This window comes from Lynx rufus, unplaced genomic scaffold, assembly GCF_022079265.1.
Source record: "Lynx rufus isolate CCGP_SWC_20201006 ecotype Redwood Valley unplaced genomic scaffold, mLynRuf1.p SCAF_11, whole genome shotgun sequence".
NCBI classification, from domain to species: domain Eukaryota; kingdom Metazoa; phylum Chordata; class Mammalia; order Carnivora; family Felidae; genus Lynx; species Lynx rufus.
This window is the reverse complement of record NW_025814825.1, coordinates 64,115,780-64,128,918: the sequence shown is the minus strand read 5'-3', so window position 1 is coordinate 64,128,918 and position 13,139 is coordinate 64,115,780. Positions and strand designations below refer to the sequence as shown.

At 52.1% G+C, this 13,139-nt stretch overlaps 1 protein-coding gene across 2 annotated transcripts in view; it reads right to left on the bottom strand.

Annotated features, from left to right (window-relative positions):
• Nucleotides 1-6,868: 6,868 nt before the first annotated feature.
• The window catches only part of DOCK1 (dedicator of cytokinesis 1), a 525,941-nt gene continuing 519,670 nt past the window's right edge, over nt 6,869-13,139 (bottom strand). For both annotated transcript variants that reach the window (XM_047073604.1, XM_047073605.1), the window contains exons 51-52: nt 11,877-12,037; nt 6,869-8,029 (exon numbers count right to left, since the gene is read on the bottom strand). In XM_047073604.1, coding sequence (XP_046929560.1) covers nt 7,934-8,029; nt 11,877-12,037 — 257 coding nt within the window. In that variant the 3' untranslated portion in view covers nt 6,869-7,933. The remainder of the gene's footprint in view (nt 8,030-11,876; nt 12,038-13,139) is intronic.

Below are 13,139 nucleotides of genomic sequence, written 5' to 3'. Positions count from 1 at the left end.
CCCAAACCTGAGCCCGTTCCAGTGTGGGGCCCGCAGTTCCTTCTCTTCTGACAGCAGTACTCAGCAGGAGGAGGACCGGGAGCGTCTTAGAGATGGTCCTCCCAAGCACCGCGGGGTCGAAGGTTCCAGGCTGCCTTGCAGACGAGGCGGGCTCTGGATGTCCTGTTCCATCTCTGCTGGCACATCCCGAACCCCGAGCTGCTGGAAGCTGGCCGGGGATGACTCCCAGATCACAGACCGTCCTCCGTCCTTCCGGGAGAGCCGTCTCTTGTCCCCGCATGGAGGGCAGAACCGCCCCTGCCTCCACTCTCGAAGTTTTTCCCCGGCGTTTCTCCCCTGGGGCGGCGTTATCCAAGGGACGGTCCAAGAAAGAAAAGCTGCAGCCACCGGCCTCTTTTGCGCACTCAGCCTCCAGGATGTCAACTGAGCCTCCTCTGGAGGCAGGCGACAGCCTCTTCACTCCAAGACTGAAAGAATATGGTCTTCCTTTGTACCGGAGAACATTTATTTCCCTAAAGTTTCTGAAAAGCCGAGGGATGATTCCGATGTTGCTTTTGCATTGTAATTGCTTCACCTTCCAAAGTTTACTTTTCATGTGAAAAAGCCTTCGCGAGGCAGTGAGAGCCCATGGATGCTGTCTGTGATCCCTGCGGAGCAACCCAAAATATATAGGAGCGTAAAAATAGCCCTGCCTTGGGGCGCCTGGGTGGCGCAGTCGGTTAAGCGTCCGACTTCAGCCAGGTCACGATCTCGCGGTCTGTGAGTTCGAGCCCCACGTCAGGCTCTGGGCAGATGGCTCGGAGCCTGGAGCCTGTTTCCGATTCTGTGTCTCCCTCTCTCTCTGCCCCTCCCCAATTCATGCTCTGTCTCTTTCTGTCCCAAAAAAAAAAAAAAAAATAGCCCTGCCTTGGGCAGGTAGCTCCTTATTCAGTATTAAGCGCCCTCCTCTCCAACGCAAGTGTTCATAATGCTAAATTAACTGTTCACAAGTATTTTTAAATAGGATAATGTATGCTAATTCAGAAATATTCCCTTCCAAGATGGATTATTTTTACCTCCCGAATTGCTGCACTTTTGCATCAGCAGCTGATTGTTAGGGCGCTACAATCCAGCGTCTTTCAGAGCGGCTTCTAGATTCCTGGCCGTTTCCGCGGGTGGTTTCCATAGCCGCTTCGGCACAGCTGGGTACCATGCGCCATAGATATGACCCGTCAGGATTTGGGTAGGAGGAAGGATGCCACCGGCACCGGCCGACGCAAGCATCATCTCTCAAGGTCAGGGCAGCATGGGAGAAAGCCACACGGTCCTGCCTGATCTGGCCCCATGGGGTTGGAGGGACTCAGGCTGCTCGTTGGCCCCTCCTGGGGGCACCTCTGTCTCTCTGCTCACCCCCAGTGAGACCATCACAGACTCTGATGGCACAGACCCAAGGCCCACTGCCACGATGAAGCGTGGTCATCTAAATGGAATACATTTTAGGAGACCCTGTCGCCACACCCTCCTCTCCCTTCAGTCCTTCACAGGGACGACGCCCCCACTTGCCCCTCACCCAGGGGAAAATGGGTCAGGTCTCTACAGCCATGGCTCCCCAGCCCCTTCTCCGGCACGGGTGCCTGCCTTAGGACTAAACTGTTCAGGAAGGAAGGGAAGGGGAGAGAAGAGAAAGACGAATGGAGCTTTACCTTTTCTGCAAATTTGTGCTTCCATAACTTTATCCTAAGAAGGAATCAGCGAGGGGTGCCTGGGTGGCTCCGTCGGTTAAACGTCCGGCCTCAGCTCAGGTCATGATCTCAGGGTTTGTGGGTTCGAGCCCCTCGAGCCCCTCGTTGGGCTCTGTGCTGACAGCTCAGAGCCTGGAGCCCGCTTCGGATTCTGTGTCTCCCTCTCTCTTCGCCCGCTCCACCCCCCCCCCCACCGCTCTGTCTCTCTCTCAAAAAATAAATAAGCATTAAACAAAAATAAAATTAAAACCAGAAGGAATCAGTGCCACCCGCGTGGTCTATGATGAGGAACACGTCTCCCGGGTAAGATACTGGTGATGGGGGCGGGGTGCCCGAAGGCAAGATGGTCCCGCTGCTGCTTTAGGCTGCTGACTCCACCCGAAGGCCGATCAAAGCCAAGGAGGGAAAGCTATGGCGTCTCCCAAAGACCCTGTCCTGTAAGTGCAGCTGAGGGTTGTGAGGACACCCCGGATGAGGGGATGTCGAACACGCAGCACCTTTATGGGCCGGTCCCCCGGGGATACGGGACCCACGCTCCCTGGAGCGCTTATCGTCCCTGATATGCCCAGGCCGTCACAGCCCAGGATGGGCTCTGCGGACAAGTCCCCTCAAACACACTGCGGCCTTGGCTGACACCATCCACACTGGCTTCCATCAGCCCCGCTCCCCACGCCCCGTCATACTCCCGCCCGGTCCCCCATTCTTCACCACCGTCCCCGGGCTCCATTCACAGAGTACGACACGGAGGCTGTGTGGGTCCCCCCGCCCTCGACACTGGCCGGGGTGCACGGATGGAGCCCAGTGTGTTCACGTGGCCTGGAAGCACTGGCCGTCGCCATCCTGATGTCGCCCAGCTCCCCGGCCTCCCTCCCTGCTCCTCCACGCTGGCCCCAGCCTGCTGGTCTTCTGGAAGTTCCTTCCGAGTACAGGGTCTCCCCTGTCAAGACTGGGAGGTTGCACGTGCCGTTTCTTCTACCGGAATGTTCTCCCTTCACGGAACCCTCCTGGGCTGCTCAATTCCACTCATTCCACCGCACCCACCCCCCCAAGTCTGCTCTGCGGTGCCCGGTGCTCACCTGTCACCTTTGAAGCCTACTTTGCCACTGGCTCGTCCATTCCCTCAGCCGACTCGGGGATCCCGGAGGACAGGACTGGGTCTGTCAAAGCACCGGCACGTAGCTATAGACACCCTCCAAATGTTTTATAAGATGGCACCCCCAGGTAAGGGAAGGGATAAAGAGCACGTGAAGCCCGGCACTGCCCGATACGGGAAATAAACACCAGCGGCAACAGGTGGGTAGTTGGCAAGAGGTGACCAAAACGACAGGAAACCAGGGAGGTGCGGAAGTGCTTCCCCGATGCAGGACAGGGGAGTGGGACCCCTTCCCCAGGGCAGGGAGGGCACCGTGATTGCTGGAGGACTCCGCTCGGGGACATACTGCAGGGAGGCAGACGTGGCCAAGGCAGTGAAGACAAGGGCAGAGGAAGTGGTGAAGCAGTGGGAAGCCGTTCCCAGAACCGGCCGCCTCCAGAGCCGATCCGTCCAGGGTCCGGCAGAACTGGCAGCCGGGAGCTCAGGAGGGGCCGCGACTCAGGGGGAACCAAGGTGTGTGACTGGGCGGGCACTGCCGCCTGACCCTCCCACACCAGCTGAGCAGAGGAGACCAGCTTTGTTCAGAGTTTCAATGGAGAACCTTGGCCACGAAAAGTAGCCTCCTGCAAGTGGAACGGCCCCGGAGAATGAAAGACGGCCAAGGTGGGGGTCTGAGAGGGGAGACAGACAGACACAGAGACAGAGACTTAGAAGGAGAGAGGGTGCCTAGCCAGCCCCAGTGCCAGACCCGTGAAGGCAGCCATTCAGACATTCCAGCCCCAGGAGACAAAGGACCATACGAGTAGTTTGTATTATTATCATTTGGCCGATGAAGAGACTGGTTTTTTAATGTTTATTTATTTTGAAAGAGAAAGAGAGAGCATGAGCGGGGTGGGGCAGAAAGAGAGAGAGAGAGAGGGAAGGAGACAGAATCCCAAGCAGGCTCCACGCTGTCAGAGCAGAGCCCGATGTGGGGCTCGATCTCACAAACTGTGAGATCATGACCTGAGCTGAAATCGAGAGCTGGACACTTAACCGACTCAGCCACCCAGGCGCCCCTGATGAACAGTCTTAACTGGAGAGGCCAAGAGGAATGTCTGGGGTCTCTAGACTCCGGGCACCTATCCAAGTGTCTCTACTCTAAAGCCACCTCGGTCAAAATATCACTTTTCCAGAGAAAGTTTGCTGTGCCCACTGCTTCTCTTTTGCGAGAAAGTTTTGTTTTGAATATCTCATTATAATCTTGTATCACGGTTCTTCACGGAAACTGAACCAACAGGAGACAGGTATGCACGGAGATCGAGAGATTTATTTAAAGGAAGGGACGCATGTGATTCTGGGGGGCTGGCAAGCCCAAAATTCGTAGCACAGGCTGGAAACGCAGGCAAGGTTCCCATACTCTGGTCTTGAGGCTGAATTTCTTCTCCAGGAAACCACAATTCTTGCTTTTAAGGGCTTCAACTGGACAAGGCCCACTCACGTGATTCAGGGTGATTTTCTTTAAGTCAACTGACTGTTGGGTGTTAACCACGCCCACCAAATATCTTTAAAGCAATAGCTAGATTAGTGTTTGATTAACCAGATGCTACAGCTTGGCCAGGTTGACACCAGATGAATGATCACAAGTCTTTGCTTGGGGTGGAACTAACCCCATAGTATCAGCAGAAAGAGCTTTGTACGTCACACCCCACGCAGTCCCTGCTCCCGTCAGGCCCGCGCAGCTGCCTTTAGGCCGTCACAGGACCCGGATGGAGTAGCGACTTCTTTGTGTTGGAGGGAGACAAACGAGGAACCCCAGTTTGGGTTTACTTGGGGGCAAAGGGCTACCGGTTCTCAGGTTCCCTGGTAGGTTTTTCTGAGGCATCACCAACCAAACAGCAGATGTTTAACAAATTCAGAAAAGGCAGATTGGAAAAAAAAAAAAAAAAGACATATTAAACTGGGTAGTCAAAAATAAAATAAAGTTAAATAGGGTTAACTAAAGCTGGATTTGCGATAGACTGGAAAGCACTTTGGAAGGCAGAAGAATAAAACCAAAGTGTAGCTGAATGTGTGGGAGCTAAATTTGGCTTTGAGCTTCCTGGCACCCAAAGCAAAAATAGAACAGAAGATCCTCACCATTCCTGTTTTAGAGCACGCATTCTCCACGAGGCAATATCACCCTTTAGGGGGTGGAAATCGGTGGTGAGGGGACAAAAAAAAAATCTTTGTTCACGTAAAAAGCATAGATATAAACAGCATACATAAATACATACACAGCATATCTGTACTGTTAAAATTTCTTGATGGGGAAATGATTAACATTTCTTGATGGGGGAACCTAAAAAGCTTCCTTGGAAGGCAATGAGGAAAGAAAGGTTCAGGAACGTTTTTTTCTGAGAAAAGAAAATATATCATTGCATCTGTATGGGCAAGCTGTCCCCCCAGACCTCCCTCCAGAGGAGTCTCTCGAGATGAGACTTGATAACACAAAAGTCAGCTCCTCAACTGTAGTTCTGCAGTCCAGCCCTTGACTTACGTGATGAAGACATTTTGTGCTACGTGTTTTCTAGCCCTGGACACCAGTGTGGGATTCACAGCAGTTGGGGGCATCTGTCAGGGGAAGGGGGCTTCCCCTGAAGTGTGGAGTCTGGGAATTATCTGGGAAGACTTTCTGGAGGAGGCCGTGCAGGGCGAGAACTAGCAACCAGATGTCATTCTAAAATTTTTTTTTTTTTCAACGTTTATTTATTTTTGGGACAGAGAGAGACAGAGCATGAACGGGGGAGGGGCAGAGAGAGAGGGAGACACAGAATCGGAAACAGGCTCCAGGCTCTGAGCCATCAGCCCAGAGCCTGATGCGGGGCTCGAACTCACGGACCGCGAGATCGTGACCTGGCTGAAGTCGGACGCTTAACTGACTGCGCCACCCAGGCGCCCCAAGATGTCATTCTAGAAGAAGAATATTTTTTGTAGGGCCAGGAACTATTTTTACAATTTTGGGCAACAGCTTATGCATGGTGAAATGCGGGCTGTTTGACAATTCCCCGCCTTGCGGGGGCTGGCCTCTCCTGTGCTCTCCTGTCCCAGGCTGCTATGCCAATACACTTATTTTAGGACCTTGGATGACACGTGGTTTCCAATATACACAACGGAGGATGAATATTTATCTCAGTTCAAGAGCAGGAATTCATAAAGACAAAAAATTCTATGTTCACATGTGTCTAACATTTCCTGGGGGTGGACTGAACACTTGGAACAAGGACAAATAAACTGGGGGGCAGTGATCAAGTGAGAGTGAAGGGTCCACTGAGGCTCTAGGGTTCCGCAGCAGATGTCTCTGAGGTCTGGTTCACGGAGCAGAGAGGCACGTCCTTGTGATTTAAACAGGGACATGTCTGGAAGGAACACAGGCAAATGTGCTTGATGTGGAAAAGAGGACCCCAATGCCTTCTTTGTTTCTTACCTCCCAAGATCCAGACAGAGCTCTGTAGTCTGATGTTGAATGACACATCCCACTAAATAAAACGCTCTCTCAAGTTAGCAGCTGAAAGTCTACAAGGGGCAGAAATGATGTGCGGCCAGAGAGCCTGGTTGGGCTGAGGGGAGAAAGTGTCAGCAGGTGCCAGGCTCTGCTCTGCTCTGTCCCTAAGGTTGCGCAGGCACAAGGGACACAGGTGCTGTCTACCTGGGCCCCAAACTGAAGACAGCTCAACAGTGGTCATTAAGGAAGATGAGCACATATATCAATGTGGGTCACAAAGCTCTTTAAGAAAGAAGGAGAGGGGCGCCTGGGGGGCTCAGTCGGTTGAGCGTCCGACGTCGGCTCAGGTCATGATCTCACGGCTCGTGGGTTCGAGCCCCGCATCGGGCTCTGTGCCGACGGCTCGGAGCCTGGAGCCTGCTTCGGATTCTGTCTCTCTGCTCCTCCCCGCCTTGCACTCTCTCTCTCAAAAATAAATAAACATTAAAAAATATTTTAAAAAGAAAAAAAAACAATGGCATTTATATACATTTTTTTTACATCAAGGGATAAAAACATAGTATTCAGACACTGTGAGTCTTTTTTAAATGGCATTTTATTTTTTTTTGTTGTCAATGAATAACTTTTGAGCCTACTAGAAGAGTATTATGATTATAGTGGATAAAAAAATATAGATGACAGAATAAAAATATTAGGTTATACAAAGTTAGTTGGGTTTGTTTGTTTGTTTGTTTGTTTTTCTTAATCATTGTCCACCAACATTTTCAGGACTTTGGAGCTTAGAAAAAAAAAAATCAACAAAGCTTAATTTGTGTATTTTTTTTTCACTTTCAGCAGTTAAAAATTAAGAACACATATAGAGATTCATTTGCGATGCCTATGACAATAAACGGAAGGACCAAAAACATTAAAACTTACGTTCTAGGAACCATCGTATATACAAACTTCTGTACAGAATGACGACAGAAAGAATTCACCCGGTTAAAGCCATCTCTGTGAAAGACAACGTATCTTCCTATACTTGTATTTACTTTCCCACCTGATCCAGTATTTTTAATGGTGTTTCTACTCCATAAATTAGTAACTGTTCAGTAGCTGAGAAATATCCTATTTTAAATTATACCAAAGGAGATCAGGAAGTTCCCTGAAAGAGTTGACCTTAACTGCCTGATATAGGTTGAAGATACACTTGACCGCCAAATCACACCCGCAGGAGGAGGGTTGATAAAACACCCTTCGGGAGTAAGCTGGGGTTCGGCCTCGGGAGAAGAGTAGGACTCAGTTACTACTCGGTCTCGTGGGTGGTGGCCTAACCTCTCCTACTGCGCAAAACCCAGGTCAGCCGAGTTCTTCGCTAATGTGTCATTTGGCACAAAGGGAGGGCTTCCGGGCAAGACTTCGGCTCTCTCGAGACAGACACAGTCAGAAGCCCCCAGTTTTGATCAACACCACAGGACGGTCCAGACCCACATCCACCTTGCTCCCCGATGCTAACGGCCACCCACGCCATGGCTGGAAACGAACTCCTTTCCAGGACGACCAATTGCACTACTTATCAGACATCACAGGCCTAATGAGGTAAACACCAGACGCGGGAGGAGACGCGGAGGGAGGGACGGGACGGCGGCCTGTGCTCTCCGTGCGGTCCCGCGGTCTTCACTGCACGATGCCAGAGTCCACGGACGTCTGCTTGCGCGTGGTCTTTGGGGGGGGCGGGGGTGGCGTCTTGCTGGGCAGCGGAGGCGGTGCGTGCTAGAAGACACGGAAACACGGCAGGTGCCACGTTACTCACGCTCTGGGGCCTGGGGGCTGGGGGCTGGGGGCTGGGGGCTGGGCTGACCCTGGGGCAGCGGCAGGGAGGGGAAGCGACTCCGCACCCTGGGTGGGGACGGCCCTCTCTGCGTGACCCGGAGCTGGGAGGTCTGCCGCACACGGGGCGGGGCGGCTGGGGGGCCACGGGGCCTTTCTGGCATCGCTGATTAACTAACTGCTTTTCACAAAGCGCTTCAGAAGGCCACACGGCCGCTGAGAAGGGAAACTGCTGCTCTGCGCGCCCCCCGCGTTGATCCAGGGGCCCCTGGAGATGGATCGGCTTCAGGACTGGGCAGTTTAAATGCTTAAGGGCAAAGCAGAACCAGGGCCACCCAGGCGGCCTGGTGCTGTCACAGCTGAGCACTCCTGGACGAGGACCTGCGGGTCCCTTCTCGTGTGCCCGACGAGGCCCCGAAACCGTCCAGGGTCCACACGAGCCCTCGGAGATGTTCTCCGGGGCTGGGCGAGGAGCCCTTCCTCGCTCTTGGAACTAGAAAGGCCGCATGAGAGAGGGTCGGCCGGATACCTGTGGTCGCTGCCCAAGTGACCCGTTTAAAGGCAGCTTTTCGTCTAATCTCTTCCAACACTGCAAACGGAGTGGGATGAACAATGTTAGGGGCATGTTTGAAGTCTTCATAAGGGAACCACATTATTTACAGAATGGGGGCAGCTGTGCCTCAATAAAATAATTTATAAAAAGAAAAGGGTGGCCAGGGGCGCCTGGGTGGCTCAGTCGGTTAAGCGTCCGACTTCGGCTCGGGTCATGATCCCAAGGTTGGTGGGTTCGAACCCTGAGTCAGGCTCTGTGCTGACAGCTCGGAGCCTGGAGCCTGCTTCGGATTCCGTGTCTCCCTCTCTCTCTGTCCTTCCCTTGCTCACACTCTGTGTCTCAAAAATGAAATAAACATTAAGAAAGAAAAAAAGAAAAAAAGGGCGGCCAGCTGTATTTGGTCCATGGGCTGTTGTTTGCCTCTTGGGATTCCTCCGCATGAACTGATAGTTGCAAAGGTGATAGACAAACCTCCTGTCAGGGCGTGAACGATGGAGGGCAGACGTTGCCCCCTTGCTCTTGGCACCCTCGTGACCTCATGACCGCCACGGACGCCTGCCACACAGGCCATGGTCTGTAACAGGTGCTGAGCACACAAGGATGTGAATGAACGGACACATGAATGAATGAGTGAATGAACGAATGAATACAGGAGCAGACATGTGGGGGGCAGAACGAGCCAGGATGAGATCGCAGAACGCTAGCATCTAAGGAAAGGTCCGAGTGGAGTTTTTAGCAGCCTCTCGGTGGAGGCTCACATTTAGCCCAACGTGAGGGAAGGAGTTTCAAGGACAAAACAGTGGTGCTGTAGGCTCTTCCTCGTTGCCCAAATTTCCTTCCGATTCACAGACAAGTAAATACCAAGACGACCTGGGGCTTCACGTGCAGAAGAGAATAAATACGGAGAGACAGAACTCAGGGACTGGCATTGAGGCGTTACAGAAAAGTCACGTAAAATAATAGGCTTAAGTTTTCTTAAGGTTGCTAAGCACAGTTAAAAAAAAAAGCAGACGCCTATTTAAGGGACGCGATGACCGGGGTGCTTATGTACTTGTGAAAGCCACAGGGACAGGGCAGGGCGAGCCCTCGAGGGCCAGGCTGACACAGTAGGACACAAGCGAGATGCTGCAAATGCCCTTTGTGCCAAATGGGAAGACGGTGGGTTTATCAGTGTTCAGCGAAACGATAGCTCAGATTACTGCTTGTGAGAGCCATTTTCAAAGAAACGACAGCTTAAAGTGGCAACAGCCAGTATCAGGGTTGACTACGAGCCCGGGGCGGATCAATGACAGTGACAGGAGGTATCGATCACCCCCCAGGGCAGACGAGTGATCCTTATCCTACAACAGCCCGCAGGGCCGGCACGGAGGGAAGCGGCCTCGAAACGCCACCGCTTCTAACCGATGATGACACTGCTCCACGGGCACGTCACTGCACCTCTGCTGCAGGTAAATCGCACAGGAAGCAAACAGCGAAGAGACCTGGGTACTTAATCTCATTGGATCCGCCACCCGTTCAGAAAGGGAGCCAAGGTGCACACGTGTTCCTTCCCGACCCGGCAGCACGTGGCATCAGTGTGGCGTCGGTCACTCCACATGATGCAGCGACAAAACGGGGATAAAATGTGGCCCCTGAACTGATCTGTAACCACATGGATTCGGTAATGTTTCCAGGCTCAGAATTTCCAGGTCGCCGGTGTAGGGACAGACTGGGGCACAGTCCTGCTTCTCCAATGAAATAAAGATATGAAAATAAAGGTGGGATCGGTTAAGTAAGCTGTTAGGAAAACAACACCCCAGCCGGTCAATATTCTCACTCGACCCCCTGTGCCTCCTTTCTTTCTAACTTGTAGTTAAAAGTCTGCGGAAAAGGTCAGACTCATGTTTTCGTGGTTGCAATGAACCATTCCGGCCTCCTGAAAAGCCATCATAGGTAATGTGGCCACATCTCCGAGGCCAGTCCCTCCCTGTGGCATCTCTGGGGACAGGACAGAGGGCCGACCGGAAAGGCACTGTGGCCTCCAGAGGCCAGTCATCGCCTCAGCATCAAAGATGAAGCCCCACTTCTGGTGTTTTTTTTTTTTTTTTTTTTTTTTATATAAGAGGAATAATCAAGTACGGGTACTGTAAATAAATTCCTTCTCTCTTGCGCTCTCTCACAAGAAGACAGAAAATAAACTTGCAGAGCACTCCATAAAAAAGTACCCATGACAGAAAGGAAGGAAGAAAGAAAGAAAAAAAGAAAGAGAAAGAAAAAGAAAGAAAAAGTGGGTACATAGGATTTGTAATGATTTTTAAGGGGGAAAAATGTGCATAGCTGTTAGGAGAAACCTGCAGTCGTATTATAAACCTCACGTCTTCAATGTTCGACGGGAGCTCTGTTGCCATGTCATGACTTTGCTGACCCGCTGCCCGTGTGCACGGGAATGTTTTACTTTTCACCCCGCAGCGATTTAAATGTATAAAGCTATGAATAATGTGGCTGCGGAAGGGAGGAACCTGGAAACAGATCTCCTGGGGCTTCGGGGTCAGTCCACCGGTGCTCCACCGTGTGCCCGCTGACCCCCGTGTGCACACTGACCCCCGTGGGCACGCCGACCCCCGTGGGCACGGTGAACCCCGTGTGCACGCCAAACCCCGTGTGCACGCCGACCCCCGTGGGCATGCTGACCTCTGCCCGCAGCTGCCCGAGAACAAACAGAGGAGCCAGGACAGCGACCCAGGACAGGAATGGCGGCTGGCTCTCCAAGGAGTGTTTCCAGAACTGTCAACTGGTAACAGAGGGACTGGTTCAAATGGTTTTTTAAGACTCTGTTGTCGGGCTCAGGGCTTCTCGAGGGCCAGGCTGGCATCCGGTGGGAGCCCAGCCCCATACAGGACCCGCTTCTTTTAAAAGTCACGTAAACCATCTCACAGAAAAGCTGCTTTCCCGAATCGAATTTGCACGACTGCACCTCAAGCAGAAGACCTCCGAGGTCACGAGCCTGGCCCGTTGACCCCGTCGGGACCTTCTCCCCCTTTCCCTTGCTCTGAGACCCACATCTGGAAGCGTGTCCCTCTGCAGTGATGGATGACACAGAACCCAGATCGCGTGGGCGGACTGCCCACCGCTTTGACTTCTCAAGACCACATGTGGGCTGGCCCAAAGCACGCGTGCTAATCTCAGGAAGGAGGGATTTCTATTTTGTGGAGGGAATGATTTTAAAAACCCCCCATTTCAGGTTCCGGGCCGACTTACCCTCTGGTGAGGAGGAGGGGGCGGGGGCGTCGGCGAGCTGATCAGATCCTGGTTTTCCATCAAGTTCCCATAATCTGCCATGCTGCCCTTGAGAGGCAGGGGGGGCGGGACCTCGGCCGTGTCCATCCCAGTCACGCCGGTCATGCCGTTCAGCTCCAAACCTGGAAAACCGAATCGATTTAGAATCAAACGTCCTGGGGCGCCTGGGTGGCTCAGTCGGTTGAGCAAACGACTTCGGCTCAGGTCATGATCTCGAGGTTCGTGAGTCTGAGCCCTGCATTGGGCTCTGTGCTGACAGCTCAGAGCCTGGAGCCTGCCTCCGATTCTGTGTCTCCCTCTTTCTCTCTGCCCCTCCCCTACTCACCCTCTGTCTGTCTCACACTCTGTCTCTCCTTCTCTCAAAAATAAATAAACATTAAAATTAAAAAAAAAAAGAAGAAGAATCAAATGTCCCCGCTAAGCCAGAGCATCCATGTGGCTGCTTCACCTTCTCTCCAGGGAAAGGGGAGGCAGAAACGTGCATGTCGACTGGGGAGAGAAGAGAGCTGGGAGGGGTAGAGAAGATGAAGGGGGGACCCCCCTCCCAACGGCATGTTCTAGAAAGAGAACGCTAAATGCTATAAAGACACCTACAACTGGAGCTTAAAGGAGGCATCAATCCACTGTCAAAACAGCCACGTCCACCCCGGGCCCCGAAGGGTCCCTCCTCGGGCCTCTTTGTGTTGGCGAGATCTAAACAGCGAGGTGTCACAGCCAGTCACCCGCCCTTCAAATCTCTCTCAACGGGGAAACCCACGACTGTATGAAGTGAAGTTATTAGCAGTCACGGTCACTGTGGCTGTTACTTTAAAGAAGCCAAGGGGAAGTACAATTGATTTTTAAAGTAAACTGAAAAACTAGCCAGTTTCAAATGGAAGTATAATCATTAAGACAGGATCCTTTCTCAACCCTTGTTGAGACTCTTAGAAAAAATTTGTTTTTCTTTTTTATATTTGAGGAAAATTGACTTTTTTTTAACTGATGGGTCTCTTAGAGGTTTCCCCAGCGGCCCACTGGATGAAAAATCCTTCATTAGGGAAATGCTTCCTGGGGGAAGTTGTTGGTTTCTGAGGAAGGCTTGTCAATGAGTCAAGGGTAGTGAGAGAAAAGGCTTCTGGTGGAATATCTGCCCTCGTGATCACTTGCTTATTTGCATCGTGATGAACTACGTATAACATACAATTTGCCATCTTAACCATAACTGTATAAATCAGTGGCATTGAT